The following is a 26,612-nucleotide window of genomic DNA, read 5'->3' on the forward strand; positions in this document are numbered from 1 at the left end:
TATTAAGACTACATTACCCATGAGGCACTAGGCTACCCACAAGGCAGCAGTCAAGATGGAAGCCTCTACAGATACTGTACCTAGTCCACATGGGCTCAATAAAGTGTCTAGCAAAAGCTAGCTGTGTTCATAATAAGAATGTCTATTTATTAATGAACATAAGATGGTACCAGGATACCAAGAGTTGTAAATATCTGCTAAAAAAATTGTGAAAAGCGACATGGAGAATTTGAAGCCACCAGAGCGTTTGAATCTCGAGGGAAATGTCGAGTACAATTGGCGGATTTTTAAACAATTCAAACTCTACATTGCTGCCATCAGATTCAGTACGAAGCCAGACGCAAGAAAAATAGCGTTGCTGCTTATGGTTGCAGGCCCACAGGCGATAGAGGTATTTAATACATTTGTATTTAATCCAGAGAATAGAGGAAAATTAGAAGATGTGCTAAAAAAATTTGATGCACATTGCTCTCCCAAAAAGAATGAGACGTATGAAAGATACATCTTCCGTTCTCGGACACAGCAACAAAATGAGACTTTTGATAGTTTTATAACTGATCTGAAACTGAAAGCACAGACATGTAATTTCTCTGAGCTGAAATCATCCATGATTCGTGACCAGATTGTGTTTGGTATTCATGATAAAAAAGTCAGGGAACGTCTGTTGAGAGAAACCGAACTAAATTTGGAAAATGCAGTGAAAATATGCCGAGCTAGCTCGAAAGCACGCGAAGACTTTCAGTGAAATCAATAATGATGCGATTGTAATGAGTGATAATGCTGCTGTCGGTGCTGTGTCCTACAAGGGGAAGAAACGTGGGCAGAACAGAAATGAAAAACAATCAGAGGATGAAATTTTTAATTGTAAACGCTGTGGTTACAAACACCAGTTAAAACAATGCCCAGCGTTTGGAAAAATGTGCACAAAGTGTAATGGAAAGAATCACTTTGCCAAACAATGCTTTTCAAAAGTAAAAACTAAGAAAGGGCAACGAGTTAATGTAATTGAGGACACTGATTTAAGTGAGACATTTTTTGTAGGAATGGTGTCATGTGACAATATCAAAAAGGATACAGAAAATGTGCAGCCCTCAGAAATGGACAATGCTGAACATAAAGTTAATGCAGTAAAAGAGGACAAATGGAGGATCCCACTGCAGGTAAATGGAGCATTAGTTACCTTGAAACTAGACACTGGGACAAAAGCAAACTTAATCAGTATGAGTGACATTAACAATATGAAAGAAAAACCCAAAATACAGAAAAAGTCAGTACTACTGAAGGACTATAATGGACAGAAAATAGATAGCTTAGGTGTATGCAGACTTAAAGTGACAGTCAAAGACAAAGTGCATCATCTCATGTTTTCTGTTGTGGCTGAAAGACTTGATTCGATACTAGGTGACAAAGCTTGTGAAGACTTAGAACTGGTCAAGAGAGTCTACCGTATAAACTGTGCCATAAGCAGACCAGATGACTCAGGTGATGAAGCAGAGAGCCCATCAAGGATGAAAAGGCCAAAGGATATCCATGTCTTCAAAAAGCCTAGTTTCTCCAAGAAGAAAAAAAAAGACTTTAAGGTCAAAGAGAAGCCAAAGGAAGAAAAGCACAAAGAGGAAAAACACAAGGAGAAAAAGTCCAAAGATATAACCACAGCAGATGTTGTTAAGCAGTGGAAAGAGAAAAAGAAAAAGAAGAAGCCTGCACCAGAGCAGGAAGCAGTTCCGGTGGATACTCCTTCTTCCCTCAGGCCAATCTTTGGTGTTCCATTAGCCGAGGCTGCTGAGAGGACTATGCTGTATGATGGGATCCAGCTGCCAGCAGTTTTTCGAGAGTGCATTGACTACATTGAGAGTTATGGCATGAAGAGTGAAGGAAACACTGAAACCCTCTCCAAGCAAAGATCGCAAGGAGACCTCGATCTATACAAGAGCAGATCGATGACAATGCCGCAACTGCATCTTGTCATTCACCGCCAGAACAATCTCATGAAGACACATCAGACTTACCCGTGTTGAGAAGATCCACACGTGAAGTAAAAAAGCCTGATAGACTTAATCTTTGAGTACAATGTAAAGCTTTGAAAATGTGTTGACTGTTTTGAAAATGTTTGTTTATAGAGCACTAACAAAAGTGTTACTGATATTATCATTATTGTTTTCTTGAAAGTTGATTGATATTGATTTGTTAAACCTCAAAGAAAGGGGGATGTAATGATCAATAACATGTAATTCTATAGTGGACACTAGGTGGAGCCGTAGAGCTGTGTAGAGCTGTATATAAGACTACACTACCCAGCTGTATGTATATTAAGACTACATTACCCATGAGGCACTAGGCTACCCACAAGGCAGCAGTCAAGATGGAAGCCTCTACAGATACTGTACCTAGTCCACATGGGCTCAATAAAGTGTCTAGCAAAAGCTAGCTGTGTTCATAATAAGAATGTCTATTTATTAATGAACATAAGACATACTATGACAAGTCATCCAAAACTCTGACACCATTGACAAGGGATGATGTTGTCAGGATTGAAGATCCAGATGCATGGAACAGGAAAGCTACAGTTCTTGAGGAAGTAGGACCAAGGTCATACACTGTTAGAACTGAGGAAGGACAGATTCTCAGGAGGAACCGCCGTTCACTCCTAAAAACACAAGAGACTATCGAAGAGCAAATCAATGACAATGCCGCAACTGAATCTTGTCACTCACCACCAGAACAATCTAACACAAATACACATACAGGCTCTCATGAAAACACATCAGACTTACCTGTGCTGAGAAGATCCACACATGAAGTAAAAAAGCCTGATAGACTTAATCTTTGAGTACAAAGAAAACTACATTGAAAATGTATGGACTGTTGAAGATGTTTATGTTGTTATGATTGATTGATATTGATTGATACTGATTTTGTTTAACCTCAAAGAAAGGGGGATGTAATGATCAGTAACCTGTCATTCTGGAATGGTACACTAGGTGGTGCTGTATGTATATAAGAGTGGGCTACCCACGATGCACCAGGCTACCCACAAGGCAGCAGTCAAGATGGATGCCTCTACAGATACTGTACCTAGTCCACATGTGTTCAATAAAGTGTCTAGCAAAAGCTAGCTGTTCTTAATAAAAACGATTAGTTATTAATGAACATAACAGATATATTTCTTAAGGCTAAAGGGATCAAGGGATATGGGGAGAAGGCAGGAACAGGGTACTGAATTTGGATGATCAGCCATGATCTCATTGAATGGCGGAGCAGGCTCGAGGGGCCGAATGGCCTACTCCTGCTCCCATCTTCTATGTTTCTATGTTTCCCACCTGGTAGGTGGTGGTAAGGGCTGTTCCCTCATAATGGCCAGGTTGTGCAGCATACTACCACAAATCTTGATGCCGACTCAGCTGAGGGCTCCTCCAGAGCTGTCCTGGCAGCGGAAGCATTACTTGAGGATGCCGATGGTGTGTTCTATACTGTTCCTTGTGGCAGCATGGCTCTCATTGTAGGATTGCTGTGCACGTGTGCATGGTTTCCAGACTGGAGTCATGAGCCATGTCATGAGCGGATAACTTATATGATGAGCTGCCTGTGGTCGCACACCAGCTACACATTGAGGTAGTGGAATCCTTTTTGGTTCATGCAAATGGTCGGGTTCACATGAGGTGCATGAAAGACAATCTGCGTGCAGTTAATGGCACCCTGGACCATGGGGAAGCCTGCAAACCGTGAAAAACCTGTGCTCGCTCTGCCTGCTTGTCTCTGGCAAGATGGAATGAGATGAAGCTGTCTCTCCGTGTATAGAAGGCCTCAGTGACCTCCCTTATGCAGCAGTGTACTGCAAACGGCGAGATGTTGCTTATATCTCCAGCAGCAGCCTGGAAGGAGTCAGCCACATAAAAGTTAAGAGCCACAGTCAGCTTGACAAACACAGGCCTTGAGGTTGTAATTGTGGCTGCAGCACTTGGCAGATTTCAGTCACATTCTCTTTTGCGAAGCGAAGACATCTAAAGCATTGGTCCTCGCTCTAGTTGAGGTAAGAGAATTACTCCCTAAAGACCCTAGGCGGATATGGCCTTCTGCTGAGAGCACTTCTCCTTCCCCCCCCTCCTCCCACCTCTTGTAGCAGCTTGTCCTGCTCTGTGTGACCTCTCGTCATTCTCCCAGTCATGCTCAATTCCCAGAGGAAGCCCCCATGTCTGGAAGCAACTTCTTTCAGCCCAAGCTTTCAAATCAACAAAAAAAGTACTTCAGCACCAGCCAGAGCACTCCCTGTAGACTATTCAAACTTTAGCCCAGTATAGGAAAGCTCCAAAAACACGTACATTTATACCGGCAGCAATAGAAAAAAGAATCCAGCAACTAACCTGTAAGTAGTTCATGATCCCTTTCAATAGCGCTGCATTGAGGGATTTCTTCATTTCAGTTAACACGTGTTCAGTTGTGCGAGGTTAAGGCAGGGTGTAGGAGTTCAAAAATGGCACCGCTGATGTCAATCAGCATAGCACACTGATTGATGTCATAATCTGCCTGCTCTGCATGCTGCTGGCAGTCATTAGATGCGCGCACGCAAACCCCTTTATGAAGATGGCATCCAGTGCACTTCCCACCGTAAGTGTGCACACACATCTTGGACCCCATTTTCGAGCACTAGGCCGCGTAGCTCCTAAAGAATGGGCGCTACACAGCGCAGTTTCTCCCTCATGGACTCTAATTCTGAGATTTTATTCACACAAGAACTTGTTCCATTTGAAAATATATAGGGGAGAAATTCGTATGGTTTGTGCCACATGTTAGTACCACAAGATGGTGCTAAAATGCCGTTGACAGCTGGAACGACAGCTGATGCCGGTTCCAGTGTCGCACGTCAGTAGTGCTGCCGCTGAACACGATCGCCAGGGACCTTGCCATCATGGAGATCATGATGTCAGTGAGTGTGCAACGCTCACTGGACGCCCGATCTCTCAACTTTGTTACAGCCACTAACCTTAACGACAGTGCAGAACAACGGCAGGGAGAGCTGGCACCTACCAGCAGGAAGCAGGCCACAGCAGTGATATTTAAAGGCCCCATCCCCAATCAGCTGCAGCTAATATAGTTCTGCAGTTTCAGTGGTACTTCTTGCAACTGAAATAGCTTTCTTTAGTTATTTCAAGTTTTTTTGGTGATGGGGAGTGTTGATTCAAGTGCAGAAGTCACTCATTATTTGTTAAATGCTTCTGCTCACAACACTTCCTCACAGTCATGGGGGCTGCGGGGTTGCCAGATTACCTCAGGAGGATGACAAGGTAGAGGAGGATGAGGAGGAAGGGGACGAGGAGGAGGAGAGCGAGGTGGAAGAGGAAGTGTGTGGGTCCTGGGGACCACAGTGCTGCCCTTAACATGTGGCAGACTTGTGGCGAGAGCCTTCTGCCAGTTGGGGGGTACAGGACCACCTGCCTCTCCACCGCTGAAACCAATGCCTCCAAAGCTTCCTCGGAAAACCTCTAGGCTCTCTCCCTGGGGCGGCGATTTGTAAATATGTGCTCCTTCTCCTTGTCCTCCTTCTTATGGTTGGTGAGGCAGCTTCACACCCAACAATGCTGATAATGAGGTACCGCAGCATCAGTGAAGCTCCTCTTTAAGTGAAAAAAAAGCCGGTGGCAATCATTACTTGCGTTTAGACTACACTCGATATTGGTCCACCTTTTCAGTGTAACACCAATGAGCTTGGGTTTTTAAGATGAGAATCATGGCTACAATCATTTTAATGAGGAGTGAGGACGAATTTTTCGTGCAGTCTAGACAATTTTCAAATGGCGCTACTTAACCATTTTTAGTTTAAACATCGCCCATTCTTTGGCTATAACGAATTTCTAGCCAATAGTTCCTATATGAATAGCCAGTAAGTGCTAATTATGTCTTGCTACTGTTTGCATGAAAATCCAGTTACTGAAGAGCACCATCATCTAGAAAAGGGTTTAACTCAAAAATAAGTCAAAGCTATTAAAACTTGAAGCTATCAAAGAAATACAATTTCATTTAGTGTTGGAACTTATAAATATGTTAATTCTCATTCTAATGTTATATTTAACAACAATCAAAAATGGGCTTTGAAGAAAAATAAATAGAACACGTAGTTATGCATGAATTTGAAAAAAAAAAATTAATGCACGAAATTAGACTTCGTCAAACGGTTAACGTGGTCTTTTTATTTAAATTATATGCTGTTTGGTTTATTTCCCTTTTGTGAAATTAAAATCTAGTTATCTTCAGAATTTTCACTCTTATTACATAATTCTTACCAAAGGGTGAGTATCACATCCATAAAATAACTAAATGCCCTTACATGCCCATGAAGGTCTGTGTTCAAAAGCATTAGTGCACAGGTTAGTGTATGGACCCCATCTGAAAAAGAAAATTGATCATTATCACTATCAATTGTACACATTGCAATAAAACACTATAATGTAATCTTTCCAGTCCTGGCACAGAATTGAGATCAGATCAGTGTGGAACCTGCTCGCAGATTTTGGTAATATACAACCTTGTGCTGTATTCCAAGGTGGAACAATTTAAATAATTTATGCAAGCTCCTGCCAAGCTTCAACTGCATGCAGGAGCTTACTGAAAGAGGGCTGGAATTCATGGACTACAGCTCAGATTTAAAGGGCTATGACCACTTAAAAGTAAGCGGACACATAAAACCTGACAATTCTTTTTCAATACATTGTCAGCCTTTGCCAAGGCAGGAAAAAGAGTCTGTGGGCATGGAGCAATTATTGCATGGCTGGTAAACTGGAAGGGTTGCTGCATATGGTGGGGTGTGAGGAAGTTTGCCCTATTTGGCACCTGAAGGCAAGAGGTGGCAGCCAGGGTCAACAGTGTGTATCATCTGCAAGATGTGGGAATAGATACAGAAGATATTCTGGAAATTGCGGTTGGAGGCTCGCCTCTGATCTGAAAAAATAATACGAACTTACCTGGTGTCTCCGGAGCTTCGGACTCTTCTGGTCCTGGGCTTACAGGCATACGCCTGCGAAAGGCCCACAGGGTTCACAATCGCCCCTGGGAGAGGCCAACCAATCAAAAAGGGGGATTCCTACGATGCTTCTGGGGATTCCATTTACGTACAGAATCCCCATAAGCATAATAGAAATCCCCAAATAAATAAATAAAGTTTCACACCACTTAGATAAAAATAAATGATCACATGTTCAAAATTAATTAAAAGACCCTTTAATTAAGCATTTAAAATAAAAAATGTAATTAGTGATTTTGTAGCAGATGCGGTGGATCTGTCCAAGCGAAACTTGACAGGACGCAAGTTCCAGGTTTGCACGCATGCGCATCGCATACGAAAACCCGGAACTTGTGGGGCACTTACGACCACGTACCCATAGGCCCTGGAAAATCCAGGAACTTGTGGGGCACTTACAACCACGTGTCCATAGGCCCTGGAAAATCCAGGCCTATGTTGCCCATCAAACTTTACACATCTACTGTTGGACAAAACTCTCACTCTATTATGGCATCTCACGTACTCCAGTACCAACCTAAAGACATCCACCTAGAAAGAAGGATTTAGTGAATCAGAAGAGTTTTCCTGACTGAAGCACTGAGCAGTAGTGAAAATGAGGATCTGCGAGTGGAAGAGATGGAGAGTGATGTTGCTCCATGGCAGGTTGAGAGACGACTGCCCTCAGCCAAGGAGCTTAGAGTTTGTGATCTCAGTGGCCCAGTCAGCAAAAGAGCAATGCTTAGGGAATATTGATCTCGTGTAGAGGCAGTGGAGATGGTTTCCATGCAAGTGGTTGAGATGATGGACAAGTGAGAGGACTTTGCTACCTGCATTTGCAACATACAGGAATCCCGCCCCAACCGCGGGTTTGCCATACGTGGATTTCACATATACACGGTTTCCACTCTGCGACAATTTTCATCAACCGCGGCAGTGAAATTCGCGTATCCGCAGTTTTTAATTTAGGAACAAGGTGAAAAACATGATTTTTATGCTATTTATATGCTTTTTATATTCTTTTTTATTGTGTTTATAGTGAATTTGCCAACCGCGGTTTTACTAACCACGGGGGTTTTCAGGGACATATCCCCTGTGGTTGGGGAGGGATTCCTGTACTTCAGGAGTTTTCACACGACCTACAGAATATCCTGGAGAGAGTGACAGTCGAGCAGATTTCTGCGGCAACAGGGTGTTAGGACACAATAAGGACACTGATGGCTGCTGGAGTGGTAGCTCCCTCTGTTTCAATAGATACCTTGATGGTCAGCTTGAACACCACATTTGCACAGATCTTCCAAATTGTGCTTGGTACCATTTGGTCCGTTATGATGCTGACCAGTAGTATCTCTGAGCTTATGCCCAGCACCAGTGGGTAACAAGGAAGAGCCTTATTGGTTGCATACCATCCAGATCTGGGGTTTTATACTTTTAGTTTTGCTAGTTTGTCAATTATTTTCTCCCTTTCTATACCAACTGTATTAATATTCTTTTTAAGCTCATCCTCCAGTGGAAGTGTCTAATTTGTCCTAACTCTCTTTTAGTATCGAAGTACATTTTACACGTCTTTTTCTTTAGATTCAATTTTCCCTCTAGTTCTTTATTTATCCACAGTGCACGATAATTAGTTTGCTTGTTTGTGGCTTTTAGTGGAATACATTTCTCGAACTCTATTGATTACCCTTTTAAAGATTTCCCATTGTTTTTCTGTCTCTTTGTTTTTCAAGATTTTCTCCCAGTTTACCTTCTATAGTTCCACCCTCATTTCCTCATAATTTGCCCTTTTCCAATCTATTACCTTAGCCTGTTTCCTACTTATGTTACACTCAATCTTAATCTTGAACCTTACTCCTCATCTTGAACCTTATTGTGTTGTGATCACGACTACTAAGAAACTCTCCTACTCTTACTTCTCCTATCTGTTCTGGTTCATTACCCATTACAAGATCCAGCAGTGATTCTTTTCTTGTTGGACTTCTTACATACTGAGTGAGAAGGGAGTCCTGTGTACACTGTAAAAACTCAATTCCCTTTTCTCCTTTCACTACTTCTTCTTGCCAGTTTATTTCAGGGTAGTTGAAATCTCCCATGATTATTATTCTATGCCTGCTACTCACCTCGTAGATTTGCCTACATATTTCTTCCTCCAATTCGCTTCCACTATTTGGTGGTCTATAGTATATCCCATTAGGTTGATGGATCCTTTCTTATCTTTTAACTCAATCCATATGGATTCTGTATCTATCTTACTGATCGTTGCATCCTTTTTTCTACTACTATTATGTTATCTATAACGAGTACAACTACTCCATCCCCCCTCCTTCCTTCCTAAATGTGTTATATCCTGCCATATTTAGCTGCCAATCCTGTTCTCTATGTAGCCATGTTTCAGTCATCCCTACTATATCCGGATCCTCTCTACAAATTATTGCCCCCAGATCATTCAGTTTGTTTTGGATAGTACGTACAGTTTAAATTGTTTTTATTTATTATTCCTCTCTCTTTGTTTTTAGTAGTCGTTTTACTTTTATCCTTCCTTTAGTTTGCCCTTTACACTCTTTTCCTGATTCTTTTATTGTTAGGTTTCTGTAATTTCTAGCAATTCCTGTCCCCACGTTATTAGTTTAAAATCTTATTTGCAGCCCTAGCTATAATTTCCGCTCGGACCTTAGTCACAGCCCGGTTCAGGTGTAGCCTGTCCCAACGGTACAGCTCCTTCCTGGCTCATGAAATGGAACCCCTCCTTCCCACACAACTCCTTTAGCCAATATTATTACCCATGAGGTCCTGCTTTTCAATTTAGCTTCTAACCCCTGATACTCCCTTAGCAGGACCTCTTCCCTAATCTTTCCTAAGTCGTTGATTCCGACAACTGGAATTCATAATGGGGAACAAAGACATGGCAGACCAATTAAATACATACTTTGGTTCTGTCTTCACAAAGGAGGACACAAATAAACTCCCAGAGATGTCGGGGAACATAGGATCTAATGAGAGGGAGGAACTGAATGAAGTCAGTATTTGTAGGCAAATGGTGTTAGGGAAATTGACGCGATTGAAGGCCGATAAATCCCCAGGGCCTGATAATCTACATCCTAGGGTACTTAAGGAAGTGGCCCTAGAAATAGTAGATGCATTGCTGGTCATCTTTCAAAATTCTATAGACTCTGGAACAGTTCCCATGGATTGGAGGGTAGTTAATGTAACCACACTATTTAAAAAAGGTGGTAGAGAAAAAACGGGGAACTATAGACCGGTAAGCCTGACATTGGTAGTGGGGAAAATGCTAGAGTCCATTATAAAAGATGTAATAGCAGAGCACTTGAAAAACATTGACAGGATTGGACAAAGTCAACATGGATTTACAAAAGGTAAATCATGCTTGACTAATCTACTGGAATTTTTTGAGGATGTAACTGGTAGAATAGATAAGGGAGAACCAATGGATGTGGTGTATTTGGACTTTCAGAAGGCTTTCGATAAGGTCCCGCATAAGAGACTAGCGTGCAAAGTTAAGCACATGGGATTGGGGGTAAGGTACTGACTTGGATAGAAAAATGGTTGGCAGACAGGAAGCAAAGAGTTGGAATAAACGGGTCTTTTTCCGAGTGGAAGGCAGTGACTAGTGAGGTACCGCAGGGATCGGTGCTAGGACCCCAGTTATTCACAATATATATTAATGATCTAGATGAAGGAACTAGATGTAATATCTCCAAGTTTGCAGACGACACAAAGCTGGGTGGGCGTGTGTGCTGTGAGGAGGATGCAGAGAAACTCCAGTACGATTTGGACAGGTTAGGCGATTGGGCAGATGCATGGCAGATGCAGTATAATGTGGATAAATGCGAGGTTATCCACTTTGGTGGCAAAAAAAGGAAGGCAGATTATTATCTGAACAGCAATAGACTGGGAGAAGGGGAAGTGCAACGAGACCTGGGTGTCCTTGTGCACCAGTTGCTGAAGGTAAGCATGCAGGTGCAGCAGGCGGTTAAGAAGGCAAATGGTATGCTGGCCTTCATAGCGAGAGGATTCGAGTACAGGAGCAAGGCTGTCTTGCTGCAGTTGTACAGGGCCTTGGTGAGACCACACCTTGAGTATTATGTGTAGTTTTGGTCACCTTATCTGAGGAGGGATGTTCTTGCCATGGAGGGAGTGCAGCCAAGATTCACCAGACTGATACCTGGGATGGCAGGAATGACGTATGAAGAGAGATTGGGTCGATTAGGCTCATATTCACTAGAGTTTGGAAGAATGAGAGGGGATTTCATTGAAACTTATAAAATTCTAACAGGACTAGACAGACTAGATGCAGGAAGGCTGTTCCTGATGGCGGGGGAGTCCAGAACTAGGGGTCACAGTCTAAGGATAAGGGGTAAGCCATTTAGGACTGAGATGAGGAGGAATTTCTTCACCCAGTGAGTAGTGAACCTGTGGAATTCTCTACCACAGAAGACAGTTGAAGCCAATTCATTAAATATATTCAAGAAGGAGTTAGATATATTTCTTAAGGCTAAGGGGATCAAGGGATATGGGGAGAAAGCAGGGACAGGGTACTGAATTTGGATGATCAGACATGATCGCATTGAATGGCGGAGCAGGCTTGAGGGGCCAAATGGCCTACTCCGGCTCCTATCTTCTATGTTTCTATGATCATCCCCCTCCCTTTCCAGATTCTTCTCCAGCCGTTTCAAGATGCCCATTACCCTGGCAGGCAACACAACCTTCGGGACTCTGGATCCTGACTGCAAATAATACTATCTATGCCCCTAATTACAGAATCTCCTACAACTACAACTTTGCTACTCTGCATCTCCTCCCCTTGGACAGCCTCCTGCTCCATGGTGCCTTAGTCGGCATTCTGGCCATCTTTCCCACAGTTTTTCTCCTTATCCTCACAGGTATCAAGTATTTTGGACCTGTTGGACAGGAGTAGTGTCTGTTGGACCTCATTTACTACCTCTCCTACGTTCCCCTTACTTGGCTGACTGACAGTCACACTCTCCCCTTCCTGCACCTGTGATTCCCTCTGGTGTGTGACTGTACTCTGGAGTAAATTATCCAGTAATTCCTCCTCCTCCTCCCTTATGTGTCAGATTGTCTCTTGCTCGGACTCCAGCTCAACAACTCTGAGCCGGAGTGTCTCGAGGCAGAGACATATCTTGCAGATGTGGCAGTCTGGGATAGTCCTGTTGTCCATAAACTCCCACGTGCTACAATCCTGGCACACTGCCTGGAGTGCCATGTCTTTATAAATGTATTTATTTTATATATATATTACCTGTAATTTATTTCTTAAACTAATTGGTCACTTGAAGTCTAGATTTATTAAATAGGTGGATTTAACTTGATGTTAAATAAATTAGTAATTAGTTACTGTGATTAATTACTTAGCTATTTATCAATTATTATCGTCTTTAAATACAGTTACAATTGAATCACTTAGCTGGTTATCTTTTGACTTACACTTGCAACCTAGATATTTACCTATATACTTATCTTAATTTTCTCGGGTTCTGATGCTCCTCTTGGTGTACTGATTATGGCATCACTTTGTCTATTTCCTCCGCTGCATTTATTTACTTATTTACTGTTGCCCCTTGGTTTAAAGTGCTTAGTTCCGCCTTCCCCCTCTGCACCAAATTCCCACGCTCGCCAAATTCCCATTGCCACTCTGTTTCGCAGATTCACCCAGCTCTGTGCACACACAGCACAAAACATTCTTTTCCATTCACATACTTACACATATAAATATCATATAGGTGGAGTGGTGACTTTATATAAAGTATTAGTGATTATTAATTGCAACATTTTGGGCTGCTTTCATTGTGTAAAACACAGCTTAAGAGACGCTAAAAAGATTTGTGTCACAGAATCTGCCACAAAGATATAATTGTAAACAATATAAGCAATCAAATTACCTTTAAATACATTTTTCACTTTTCTGAAATCTATACCAATAATTAATGTACAATAATCAATCATTTATGTATATTGGAACCTTTTAATTGAATTAACACAAGGATGGAGTAAGTGATTTACACTTGTGACATAATTCTATACCTTCGGAATTGATACAGTCAGGATTGCATTGGCAGTATTTCTTAGAAAAATGGATCAGAACTCTCTCTCGCTCCTGCGTTTCACCCATCAGTGGGAAAGCTTTCAAAAATCTCCTAGTGGAAAAAGGGAATGGAGGAACTGTTTAGCAATTCATAAAAAAACAGCAGATACTTCTTGTGTTTATTCAGGAGGTCTCTGGAAATACATGTTTGCTTCTAAATAGATTATTGTAAGGACAATTTCAATGCTACAACCCTGGTTTTCTCATGGGTGCACACTATTTGCATACCAATGGATTGCGGCAGTTGCTGAAATTTCCCTACATTGTGCTGATACAAAGTAAATTGTGCAGTAATCCAAAGAGGAGTGCTAAAACAAAACAAGCTGGTTATTGCGACCACCACATCAAGATGCTATTTTGCTTAAAATTGGAAATGTAAATCTATGATTTGATGCTATTTTACATTTCCAATTTTAAGAAATAAATGCAAATGAAATTGGAGTGAATGAGTGCTGGGACTTTTCCCACCACTCCTCGTACTCAATTTGCATATTGAAACTGCCTTAGGTTCAAAGATCGCTGTGAATGAAAGGGAGAGCAGGAAATAAATGTGTTATTTCCCTTCATTTAAACCCTGACTACCCATTGGTGGATTGTTTTTCCCATGTACCCAAAAAATAGCTGTTGTTTTGTATTATTTGTAAAAAAGTGAAAGAAACTTGAAGTATAAATTATATTTAAAGATAAAGGAATATGTAAAAGGATATGTACAATGGTGTCTTTTGCAAAATACGTGAACTGCAATATTTATGCCTACCTGCGCAGGACACATGATAAATACATGTTGTTTGTTTGTTCTTACGCTATGGGCGAGGTTGGCAAAGTGGTATTTTTATTGTCTAGCCTTATTTGCCCTGACAAGGAGTTGGTGGGTCTTGTCCTTGAACCACGGCAGTGTTCGTGCCAATGAAGTTGAGTAGCAGATTCCAGGATTTTTATCCAGTGATGAAGAAGGAATGGCTGCATATTTCCAAGTCAAGATGATGTATAACTTGGATATGATGTTCCCATGATCCTGCTGTTTTTATCCATTTGTCTTAGTCATTCTTTGGATGTGTGGCAAGGCTGGCACTTCTTGCCCATTCCTAGTTGACCTTCAGAAGGTGGTAGCGAGCTTGAACTGCTGTAGTCCATGTGGTGAAGATGCTGCCACAATGCTGTTAGGTAGGGAGTTCAAGGGTTTTGACGTAGGGACGATGAAGTAACAGCAAAATATGTCTAAGTCAGGATGGTGTGTGACCTGGAGCGGCCTGGGAGGTGATGGTGTTCCCATGCACCTGCTGGCCTTGTCCTTCTGGGTAGTGGATGTCACAGATTTGAGAGGTATTGCAGAAGAAACCTTGGCAAGTTGCTGCAGTGCATCTTGTAGATAGTACTCACTGCAGTCACAGTACACTGGTGGTGGATGTTTATTGTCCTGGGTGGTGGTGTTCTTCTTGAGTGTTGTTGTAGCTGCACTCATCCAAGTGAGCATCAGATATTCCATTACACTCCTGACTTGTGCCTTGTAGGTTGTGGGGGGGCATAGATAGTGAGGAGGTGAACCATTCGCCATAGGATACCCAGCCTCTGAACTGCTCATAGCTATGGGATCAATATGGCTAGTCCAGTTAAGCTTCTGGTCAATGGTGATCTTTAGAATGTTGATGGTGGGGGAATTCAGCAATGGTGTCGTCGTTGAAGTCAGGGGAGGTGATTAGACTTTTTCTTGCTCTATGCGGACATTGACTGCTTCATATTCTAAGGAATTGTCAATGGAGCTGAACACTGTGTAATCATCAGCGAGAACCCCACTTCTGACTTTATGGTGGAGTGAAGGTAATTGATGAAGCAGCTGAAGATAGTTGGGCCTACGACACTGCCTTGAGGAACTCCTGCAGCGATGTCCTGGGGCTGAGATGATTTGCATCCAACAACCACAACCATACACCATCATCCTTTGTGCTAGGTATGACTCCAACCACTGGAGAGTTTCCCCCTGATCCCCATTGACTTCAGTTTTTGTAGGCTCCTTGGTGCCACACTTGGCAAAATGCTGCCTTGATGCCAAGGGTAGTCACTCTTGGGTAGGAGATGTGCTCCCTGCAGACCTGCTGCAGGTATGGTTTCCTGCACAATGTCCTCCTCCTACCTCTTCTCCCAGCTGCTCTTGTTCTCTCCTGTCTTCTTGGCTGTTTCCCCTCGTCCTTCAATCCCAAAGGTAGAACTACCAGACCATCCATGAGTGAAACTGTTGTTCAGGCAGAAAAAAGCAGTCCAACACCAGCAAAAAGTTGTTAGCAGAAGTCAGAAATCAGTTGCGGAAGGAAAAATATAAGCGAAAAAACACCCAGAATTAACCAGCAGCCTAAGAGGACAAATTAGCAACTAGCCCGTATCTAGTGCATGAGGCCTTTAAATAGCACTGTTGAGGGGGCCTTTATGACTCTTAGCACACACTAAGAGCTGGAAAGTGGGATTAGGCTGGATGGCTTTTTTTTCGGCCAGCACAGACACGATGGGCTGAATGGTCTCCTTCTGTGTCGTAAACTTCTATGATTCTATGAGCACCACAAGTTGCTGAGCAAGTTTATCACGTGGTGAGTCAGGCATGAGGACAGATCAATTTCACGAAAGGGTCCCACAACAAGGGTAGGATCCCTATTTAAATACGTTAGAGGTTTTTAAATTATTCCGGTGCATGCCCTGGGCGCCTATGGAGGAGCCTGATCAAATGTGGCAGGTGGTGCAATTCTGGCGCAGAATGAGCACGTGCATGTTGCCTGCAATATTGAATCCTTAGGCGCTCGTTTTATGCCTGTAAAATGGGTGTGGTGTGATTAAATTTGTAGGCCAATAATTTTAGCTATGGGGTAAAAATGGCCTGGAAAAGGTTCCTAGAATGCACCCAGGATCACTTTTTAATGTCAGGCGTGGTTCTGGGAAATGAACAGGAACAAGTAAGTGACCTGAGGGAGAAGAACATTTAGGGATCAGCATCGTAACATAAATAGATTAATATTCAAAATAAAGAAAAACAAAATGGTATACTGGAAAAGAGGGATGAATGGGGACCTAGCCTAGATAAACTGAACAGAAAATTTGGCCAATAAAATACAGCACTGTGAAATATCTAAATATGAGATGGTTATGATATATAATAGGAACATTCTCACCAGGATTAAAAGGTGGTGCAACAAAGGCCAGAGTTCCATGGATTAATAAGTATTTGCCTCTATTTACAGAGAAGGTGAAGGAAGGATTTCAGGAGTACAAGAATGGGATGTAGAGGAACTACTAATTGATATATAAATATTATTAAAAAGGAAACTATTAAAGGGTTAATGGAACTTAAAATTGATAAGTTATCAGGCCTGGATGGTCTAGACTTCAGAATACTGAGGGAGGTTAGTGATGAAATTGCAGAGGCACTAATTATATTTTTTCAAAATTCTTTGGAAACAGGATTGGTACCAAACAACTGAAGAGGAGTGAATGTTACACCACTGCTTAAAAAAAAGGAAACTAATAAGCCGGTAGACTCACATTAGTGTAGGAGAATTGCTAGAAAAAATAATGAATGAGAACTGTGACAAAAATGGGATTCTTTGCTGTACTGCATTACTTAGTTTAGAAAACAGCTTCTTTTAAGAAAGGTACCTCCTCAAAATGGCTTCTGCGACTGCACCTGGTGATACTGGCTTCTATTTTTTTAACTCTGCATGAAGTATATCTGAAAGAAGCCATGTCAATAGCGTTGGGTACCAACAGTCGTACGCATTGGGGAAAATAATCACCGAGCCCACCCAAGTAGTAGAAACAATTAATGTGCATCATTGGGTTGCTCAGTAACAAAATAATCAAATCAGAATAACCCTGCATAGACAGCATTGGTGGCCATCGGCATGTCTGAGTATGTGTTATGGAGCTTGCTTTTCATTTTCAAATGTCTTGGTCTTGCAGATTGACTCCTCAAAGGTGAGACTGTATCAAAGGATTTTATGGATATAATAAAGATCACACAATATTGATTTACCAGTAATGGTTTTGACCTGGCCACAACAGAGAGGCAAGATATGATCCTGTAGGTAAGAAAATCTGTGCAACTCTGAAAAAGACTAACCAGAGATTGCATGGCAACTCTTTTTCCAAGAAATGCTTGTCTATTGTATCAGCTTGGCTCAGTTGGAAGCATCCGCACTTCTAAGTTAGAATGTTGTGGATTCAAATTCCACTGGGACTTGGCCACTTAATCCCAGGCTGACATTTCAATGCATTGCTGAGGAAACATAAGAGTTTCTGCCACACTTCTGGCAAAGCTACAGTGGTGGAGCGCAAGAGGCACCAAAGAAATTTCTAGGCAATAAATGCATGTTTGCCTAGGGTACTCTATCCTAGATTATTTATGCACAAGGTGTGTTTCCATTCATAGGTAGTGTGGGCTTATCCAGAACACACATTAACTTTGGGAGTACTATGGAAGCATGGACTGCTTTTTAAGCTCTCCACCATTTTACCCTGCAGAACAACAATCCATCTTCTCAACTCCATGCTTAGCAACAGGCACTTCCATGTGTACTCTGGCACCCAGAAGAGCAGATATAGGACACTGAACAACGGACTCCCACGGGGTTCTGTCCTGGCGCCCCGGTTATTCAACAGTTACACCAGTGAACTGCCCGAAACAGAGTCCCACAAGTTCGTAAACGCTGATGACCATTGCCTTGGCCATGCAAAACATGAATCTGTCCATCACCGAAGAGACCCTAACCAGTGATTTACAGAGGATGAAGGCCTACTTCCGCCGATGGCGGCTTTGGTCAAACTCGGAAAAAAAACGTCACCTCGACATTCCACCTCAACATCCATCAAGCAAACCATGCTCTGAAAGTCTCCTTTTGCGGCGCATAGATAAACCATGCCAAAAACTACTCCTATTTAGGAGTAACGTTTGATCACACCCTGTCATATAGACAACGGCCCAGAAATTCAGGTCGGAGGCTTCCCGCGGGTGCAAGCCTCCGACTTGCACTTACCTAGCACGCCGGCCATTGTGCTGTGGGCCCGCATGGGATTCCGATCCTGGGCCTGCTCCAACTGCTGGCGCGCAGTGCTTGCGTATCCCAGGGGCGCAGTTAGTTCGAAGCGTCCCCTGGGATCACGTGGGCCATGGAGAGCCAATGGTAGCAGGGAATCTGTATTCATAGATTGGACAGGAAGACCTGTCCAATCTATGAATACAATTCAGCCCCAAAACATAACTAAAACTTCAAATACATTTTTTTTAAATCACATTTTTAAAATAACTATAAATTAAATAACTATTTTAAACAATAATTTAAATTTAAAAAATTAATTACAGTTTCTAACAGTACTAAAAATAAACTTATCTTTCTTTAAAGTATTTAAAAATAATAAACCTGTGGAAAAAATGTTTTAATTTTACTTAATTCACCACTTACCTTGTTAAAAGCAGGCCTTGCGACTGCTTTTTAAAAGCGTAGCTGCTGGAGACTTACCCTCCCGGAGAAACCTGCAAAAAAAACAGAAGTTCCAGGTGTACGCGTTGCCTCTCTGGCGCATGCGTTCGACCTGTGAACCCCTTCCTTTAAGGGAACGGAAGTTCCGGTTTCCTGCGCATGCGCAGTGCATGCATGAAACCGGCACTTTCGTTGGGCCTATGCGTGAGTACCCAGCGCGTACTCACCCGTGGGGACCCGAAGTTCTGGCCCGTAACATTAACAACATCTCCAGAACCTTGGGAAGAAACTAAAGAGTAGGGTCAACTTGATCCAGAAACTCGTCGATCCACATGGGGAGCAGACGTTCAAACCCTCCGTATGGCAGCACTCACCCTAGTATATTCTACAGCGGAGTACTGCTCTCCGGCATGGCCATCAAGTCTGCATGTCAAATCCGTTGATGTCCAGCTGAATTCTACTATGAGAATTATCACCGGTACGCTTTTATCAACACCAACACTGTGGCAGCCAGTGTTGCAAACATCGCACCACCACACTTACACCACGAATATGCAGTCTCCAGAGAATACAACCGCTACAGCAGCAAAGACATGCCGATCCAGGCCAACTTGAACAATCTACTACCAACCCGTCTCAAATCTAGAAGGCCATTTTGAACCATCGCCAAAGCCCTTCAGTGATCTCCCCTCAGCCTTGATGACCGATGGCGAAATGCTTGGAAAAACTGCGACATATGGAATGAATTCCTTATAGAGGACCCCACAGTACAACCTGAAGGATCAAACCTTCCTCGCAAATAGTGGACAATCATCAACCGCCTCAGAACTGGTCATGGTAAATGCTGCCACCTTCTCCATAGATGGAAGATTAAAGCTTCCCCATCATGCGACTGGAGCTCCTAATCAGACCCTGGAGCACATCATTGCGCACTGCCCTCAGGGAATTTGCAGGCAGCCTACAAGATATCCACGCTGTTATACCCAGAAGCTTTGGCCTGGATATCCAACTTAGATATTGACATTTGATTTGCTTTGCTACTACCATATGAAAAAAAGACTTTGGGAGTAGCTAGGGGTCTGACAGCAATGGGATTGGTTCTTGGGGACTTTTAGGTAGAACCCAGGATCTTGGAGCACTGGGTGAACAATGCTGCAGTTATTGGACACTATAGAGTATTATGAATTTCTGGAATCTGGCAGTATTTAGCCAGGGCAAGATCTAGCAGCTTTGTGAGGGACCAGGGGAATGGAACCCAAACTGTCCTTGTTCCCTTTCAAACCATCAGGCTCCAACTCCCCCCGCCTCCCCTCACACCCACACACCCACTCCTGGGTCCTAAAATGCTCAAATGTTCATTGTTTATACAGTTTCCCAGTTTTTTAATTAAAATAATCCTAAATCCTTAAATTATCATGGAGAAAGATTTTTTGATTGAATTTTCAACCTATCAATTAAAGAGAAAGAAATCCATTCTCAATAAATAATCTTTGTTGACATTCAGAAAGGGAAACAAATAAGCTACCACTGGCCACAAAGTGTGTTAATCACAGGTTTTGTCTGACTGAGCTCTTCATAATAGAAAATGTTAATATTTTAAATGAGAGCTGCTTGAAATAAATCTTTGAGAATTCAATCTCCACTTTAGTGAAAAGTCATTTGGAAAAACAAGGGATTCCAGATCTCAAGTTCTCACACGATGAGAGGACACATCCTTCAGCTTCTTGTGCACAAAATTGCGCCCGTTTTGAAAAGTGCTTTCCCCACCCCCCGCTAGTTTCCATGCAAACTCATTTTCATATCGTCGAATGCAACGTCTGCCATGAACCAGCGCAATCGGGCAGCATTTTAAAATGTAATTTAAAAAAAAAATTTGCTTTAAAAATATTCATTGATATATTTAGGAGTGGTAACTTGGTAAAATTTAATTAATACAGCTGAAAATGGGTTTATCACAAAAATAAGCATATTAAATCACAGTGTAAAACCACCTATGGGTAACCCAATTTTAAATAACTGAAAATGACTTTAAAAAAAATATACAAATCTATTTTCCAGTTAGATTGGGGTACAGTAGTCAGTTCCGCAGTAAATTTTTAAAAAATTCATTCAAAACCTTTCGAAACATACCAATTAGTGTCCTTGAACCCAAAAGATACAGCTCAGTTTTTGGAGCCTCCTCGAAGGCCTGCAAATGAGTGCAATTATCGGAAATTCCCAATGGTGATTAATTCACCCTGGGGCGTGGCCAGTTTTCTGGACGGGGTCTGCTTCTAATGCGATGTTTTTAAAACTAGTGCAAAAGATTGCGGATACTCGAATTGCGCTGAACACAATTTGCGCTTAAAATCCGCAATCTTTTGTGCCAGTTACGCCGATATCAGGGAAACTACGGTGAAAAAGCCAGCACAATTGAGTGGAAACTCCAGGCCGGGATTCCTACCCTAGTGAACCTAAATCTAATGATTATTATAACACAGAAGCAGGCCATTTAGTCCATCAAGTCTATGCTGATGTTCTCTGTATGAGCAATCTTTTTTAATCCCGCTTGATCCCCATACCCTTAAATATTCCTCTTTTCAAGCAACTAACTGATTCCCTTTTAGAGGAATTTATGGAAAACAGCTTGTGGCAGAGAAGTCTACACTCTAACTACCATCTGAGTAAATATTTTTTCTACCTACCCCTTTAATTAGTTTATGATTATTTAAATTTGTGCCCTCTCATTACTGTCTGCTGCCCAATGGAAACAATCTCACTATTTATCTCATCATGATCTTTCATAATTTTGAAGATATTTGTCAGATCACCAGGATCATAGACACTAAAATCATAGAAAAAAACCATTTTAAATCATAATTAAAAATGAACCAAAAAGCCTAATCTGCCCACCTATGGAGCACAAAAACACAAAACATAGCACTATAGTGTCCCTCCATCAACATATTAAAGTTTACCCTGTATTGTTCGTCATTACGCAACTATACATAGAAATAACAAAATAATCATTTTAAGGTATATTACACATTATTCTGCAGCAAAATTTCCCTGTAAGGTTAAAAAATTAGTGCAACTTAAATTTTACTTTTAACAGAACTGACAGCTACCTGCATCAAGCTTATTATTTTAAATAATAGTAGGTATATTAACATAAGTGTTTTTCATATTTTCCATTTTGAAAACAGACTTAGTCATATTTGCATCTTGCAATGGAGTTACCTTTGTGACTGCTACTCACCTGAGTGCTTTATCCAAAGCTAAGTCTGTAAAGTCAAAGAAACTAAGATATTCTTCGGCCACTAGCTTGCTGAAATCATTGCTATAAAAGAAAGAAATACCAAATTATTGGATTAAAAAACCATAGGGGAGGAAGTGATGCTTTATTTGCACAGAGCCTTGGTTAGACTCCACCTGGAGCACTGCATTCAGTTTTGGGCGCCACACCTCGGGAAGGATATCGGGGATATGGTGCAAATTCACCAGAATGATACAAGAAAGACTTGCGCCTTTCATAACCTCAGGACATCCCAAAGCACTTTACAACCAAATAAGTGCTTTTGAAATATAGTCACTGTTGTAATGTAGGAAATGCGGCAGCCAATTTGTGCACAGCAAGATCTCACGAGCAGCAATATGATAATGGCAGATAATCTGTTTTATAGTGATGTTGCTTGAGGGATAAATATTGGTCAGGACACCAGGGGTAACTCCCCTGCTCGTCTTCGAAATAGTGCCATGGGATCTTTTACATCCACCAGAGAGAGCAGATGGGGCCTCGGTTTAATGTCGCATCCGAAAGAAGACATCTCCAACAGTGCAGCGCTCCCACAGTGCTCTTTGGGAATGTCAGCCTAGATTGTGTGCTCAAGTCTCTGGAGTGGGACTTGAACCCATTTGCTTTAATCTGGGCATGTCGTGCCATATATTCTACCTAGAGTCTCAAGGATAGTGTAATGGCAAAATACTGCGGATGCTGGAAATCTGAAATAACAACAGAAAATGCTGGAAATACTCAGCAGGCCAGGCAGCATCCATGGAGAGAGAAACAGAGTTAACGTTTCAGGTCTGGGACCCTTCATCAGAACTGGAAAAAGCTGGAGATGTAACAGATATTAAGCAGGTGCAGAGACAGGGAGGGGGGGTTTAGGAGGGGAGGAAAGAATAGAAAGAACACCCTGTACTTTTGTAAGAGGCAGGAAAGATAAAATGTTGCAAATGGGAATGGCAAAAATCATACTGCATGAAAAATGGGGGCAGGGATAATTATCTGAAATTGTTGAACTCAATGTTGAGTCCGGCAGACTGCAAAGTGCCCAATCGAAAGATGAGGTGCTGTTCCTCGCGCTTACGTTGAGCTTCATTGGAACAATGCAATAGCCTGAGGACAGAGAGATCAGAGTGGGAGGGAAGCGGTGAATTAAAGTGACAGGCGACCGGAAGCTCAGGGTCACCCTTACGGACTGAACGGAGGTGTTCCGCAAAGCGGTCGCCCAATCTGCGTTTGGTCTCCCCAATGTAGAGGAGACCGCATCGTGAGCAGCGAATACAGTATATTAAATTGCAAGAAGTACAAGTAAATCACTGTTTCACCTGGAAGGGGTGTTTGGGGCCCTGGACAGTGGGAAGGGAGGAGGTAAAAGGGCATGTGTTGCATCTCCTGCGCTTGCACGGGAAGGTGCCAGGTGAAGGAGAAGGGCTGTTGGGGGTGATTGAGGAGTGGACCAGGGTGTCGCGGAGGGAGCGGTACCTTCGGAATGCTGAAAGGGGAGGTGAGGGGATGATGTGTTTGGTGGTGGGATCACGTTGGAGGTGGCAGAAATGGCAGAGGATGATCCGTTGAATGTGGAGGCTGGTGGGGTGAAAGGTGAGGACAAGGGGAACCCTATCGTGGTTCTGGGAGGGAGGGGAAGGGGTGAGAGCAGAAGTGCGGGAAATAGAATGGACACGGTCAAGGGCCATGTCAACCACGGTAGAGGGGAATCCTCGGTTGAGGAAAAAGGAAGACATGTCGGAAGCACTAGTATGGAAGGTGGCATCGTCAGAACAGACACGGTGGAGATGGAGAAACTGGGAGAATGGAATAGAGTCCTTACAGGAAGCGGGGTGGGAGGAAGTGTAGTCCAGGTAGCTGTGGGAGTCGGTGGGCTTGTAGTGGATGTTTGTTGAAAGCCGATCACCAGAAATGGAGACGGAGAAGTCAAGGAAGGGAAGGGAAGAGTCGGAGATGGACCATGAGAAGGTGAGGGAAGGGTGGAAATTGGAAGTAAAGTGAATGAACTTATCTAGTTCAGGCCGAGAGCAGGAAACGGCACCAATACAGTCATCGATGTACTGGAAAAAGAGGTGAGGGAGGGGACCTGAGTAGGACTGGAACAAAGAGTGTTCCACATATCCCATGAAAAGGCAGGCATAGCTAGGGCCCATGCGGGTTCCCATAGCAACACCTTTAATTTGGAGGAAGTGAGTGGAGTCAAAGGAGAAGTTGTTCAATGTGAGAACAAGTTCAGCCAGGCGGAGGAGGGTGGTGGTGGATGGGGACTGGTTGGGCCTCTGTTCAAGGAAGAAATGGAGCGCCCGAAGGCCGTCCTGGTGGGGGATGGAGGTGTAGAGGGATTGGACGTCCATAGCGAAAAGGAGACGGTTGGGGAACTGGAAACTGTTAAAGTGACGGAGGGTGTCGGAAGAGTCGCGAATGTAGGTGGGAAGAGACTGGACAAGGGGAGAAAAATTAGAGTTGAGATAGGAAGAGATAAGTTCCGTGGGGCAAGAACAGGCTGAAATGATTGGTCTACCAGGGCAGTCCTGTTTGTGGATCTTGGGAAGGAGGTAGAAGCGGGCTGTGCGGGGTTGGGGGACTATGAGGTTGGCGGCCATGGAGGGAAGATCTCCAGAGGAGATGAGGTCAGTGACACAATTGGAAACAATGGCTTGATGTTTGCTAGTGGGGTCATGGTCCAGGCGGAGGTAGGAGGAGGTGTTGGAGAGTTGGCGTTCAGCTTCCGCACGGTAGAGGTCGGTTCGCCAAACAACAACAGCACCACCCTTATCAGCAGGTTTAATGATAATGTTAGGGTTGGATCGGAGAGAAAGGAGTGCTGCAAGTTCAGAGGGAGGTAGGTTGGAGTGAGTGAGGGGAGCAGAGAAATTGAGACGGCCGATGTCACGTCGGCAGTTAGCAATGAAAAGATCTAGAGAGGGTAAGAGGCCAGAGGGAGGGGTCCAAGTAGAACGAGAATTTAGAAAGCGGGAGAAAGGATCAGCCGTGCGGGGGGAAGACTCCTGGCCAAAGAAGTGGGCACGGGGACGAAGGCGACGGAAGAAGAGCTCAGCATTGTGCCGAGCTCGAAATTCATTCAGATGGGGGCATAAGGGGATGAAGCTCAGGCCTTTGCTGAGGACTGATCGTTCGGGGTCAGAGAGGGGAAGGTCAGAGGGGATAGTGAAAACACGGCAGGGGGTGAGATTGGAAGAAGGGATGGGATCAGAGGAAAGTAACAGGGAAGAAGATTCTGGGGGGGCATTGGTGTCCACGAGTTGATGAAGTACAGGGTGTTCTTTCTATTCCTTCCTCCCCTCCTAACCCCCCCCCCCTGTCTCTGCACCTGCTTAATATGTTACATCTCCAGCTTTTTCCAGTTCTGATGAAGGGTCCCAGACCTGAAACGTTAACTCTGTTTCTCTCTCCACGGATGCTGCCTGCCCTGCTGAGTATTTCCAGCATTTTCTGTTGTTATTTCTAAAGGATAGTGCTTATGTGCAGGCTCCCATGGACAGCAAGAGAAGCAGGAGCAGCCTGAAGAGGATGCAAGGATAACCTGCTGCCACTCACTACTGTTACCTCTCGATAGCCTTTCAGTGCTCGGTGCCAAAGAGAATCATCCTCTTCTAGTGGGCTGCCTGCAAGAGTATTTCCAGTGCCTCTTTCTGTTCTCCTGTAGACCTGGCAGCAATTCTGGAATCTCAGAATTTTTTCCCCCACATAGAAATGGTATTGATGTTGCCTGGCCCCTTAAGATGCTGCAGGCCTTTAAATCCTCTATCTACACATTATTTCCCAGCTTGCAATCAAAAGCGTTTCGGTTGCTTAGAGGAAACTCAAACGGTTTTATCCCGGAATTTATAATGGGTCAGCAATTGGGAGAGCACGAATTCTTCTCCATCCTGCTTCCAGTCAAGTTCAGCAGGCATGTCTTCTGGCTAGCTTCTGCGATCCACCATTTGCAAGGAGTGCATATTGAGAAGTTGTGGGTGCACAGCTCGTGACTTTCCATTCACTAATATAATGTACAGAAAATTTCCTGAGGAGATGTCATCCTGGTTTGTGGCACTCCCCAGTGGAAATGTCAGATTACGAATCACCCTTCTGTGTTCTCTGCTGCCAATGGCTGTGCCTGCCCTATAGCAATGAATCTTTGTATGATAAAGTTATGCAATAAGCACAGACTAAGTGATCTTTGAAACCTTGGTGGGGCTATACTACAACACCCCATTCTGTCTAAACATCTCGACCTTTGATTTAATATTTCATTTCAACTAGATCTTGGTGCCTACGTGTAACTTATATTGCTGTTCAGCTCTTATTAATGGCTGTCCCAAGAGGGTCACGACTCACGAGGCAGGGATCCAAATTATTCACAACAATGCTTATATCATTGTTTCTTGGTAGGTAACTGCACAATTCAAAATATTGCTGGAATGCTCAAATAGTGATTATTTTTGTTTTTCTAATCTGTTCTGGCCACATTCTGCTTCAATCTAACTTTGGCAACATTAGAAAAATACTATCTTATCTGCTCTTGCCCTTACAATTGGATTTAAATTTACTGATCTGATTTGCAGATTAGCTTTACTTTGTCCAAGCAACAAGCTTCTACAGCCATTATCTGTCCTGGCCCAGCACTGTTCTTCTACCTTAAATGCCCGAGCTCCACCTGCTCTGCTACTCCACTCAGTCATGCTTCATCACACGAACAACCTGTTTATTTTTCTAGCTGCAGCTGCTGTGATGTTTCATTGTGCTAAGCCCACCATGCTATTTTCA

General features: G+C 43.0%; 1 protein-coding gene across 7 annotated transcripts in view; it reads right to left on the minus strand.

The window, feature by feature from the left end:
* The window catches only part of psd2 (pleckstrin and Sec7 domain containing 2), a 301,948-nt gene that overhangs the window by 109,659 nt on the left and 165,677 nt on the right, over nucleotides 1–26,612 (minus strand). For all 7 annotated transcript variants that reach the window (XM_085995221.1, XM_085995220.1, XM_085995215.1 and 4 more), the window contains 3 exons: nucleotides 21,810–21,890; nucleotides 13,052–13,164; nucleotides 6,323–6,381 (listed from right to left, as the gene is read on the minus strand). In XM_085995221.1, coding sequence (XP_085851347.1) covers nucleotides 6,323–6,381; nucleotides 13,052–13,164; nucleotides 21,810–21,890 — 253 coding nt within the window. The remainder of the gene's footprint in view (nucleotides 1–6,322; nucleotides 6,382–13,051; nucleotides 13,165–21,809; nucleotides 21,891–26,612) is intronic.

The sequence above is a fragment of the Somniosus microcephalus genome, chromosome 8 (assembly GCF_052327205.1).
Source record: "Somniosus microcephalus isolate GS21.2 chromosome 8, FLI_Smic_1.0, whole genome shotgun sequence".
NCBI lineage: Eukaryota > Metazoa > Chordata > Chondrichthyes > Squaliformes > Somniosidae > Somniosus > Somniosus microcephalus.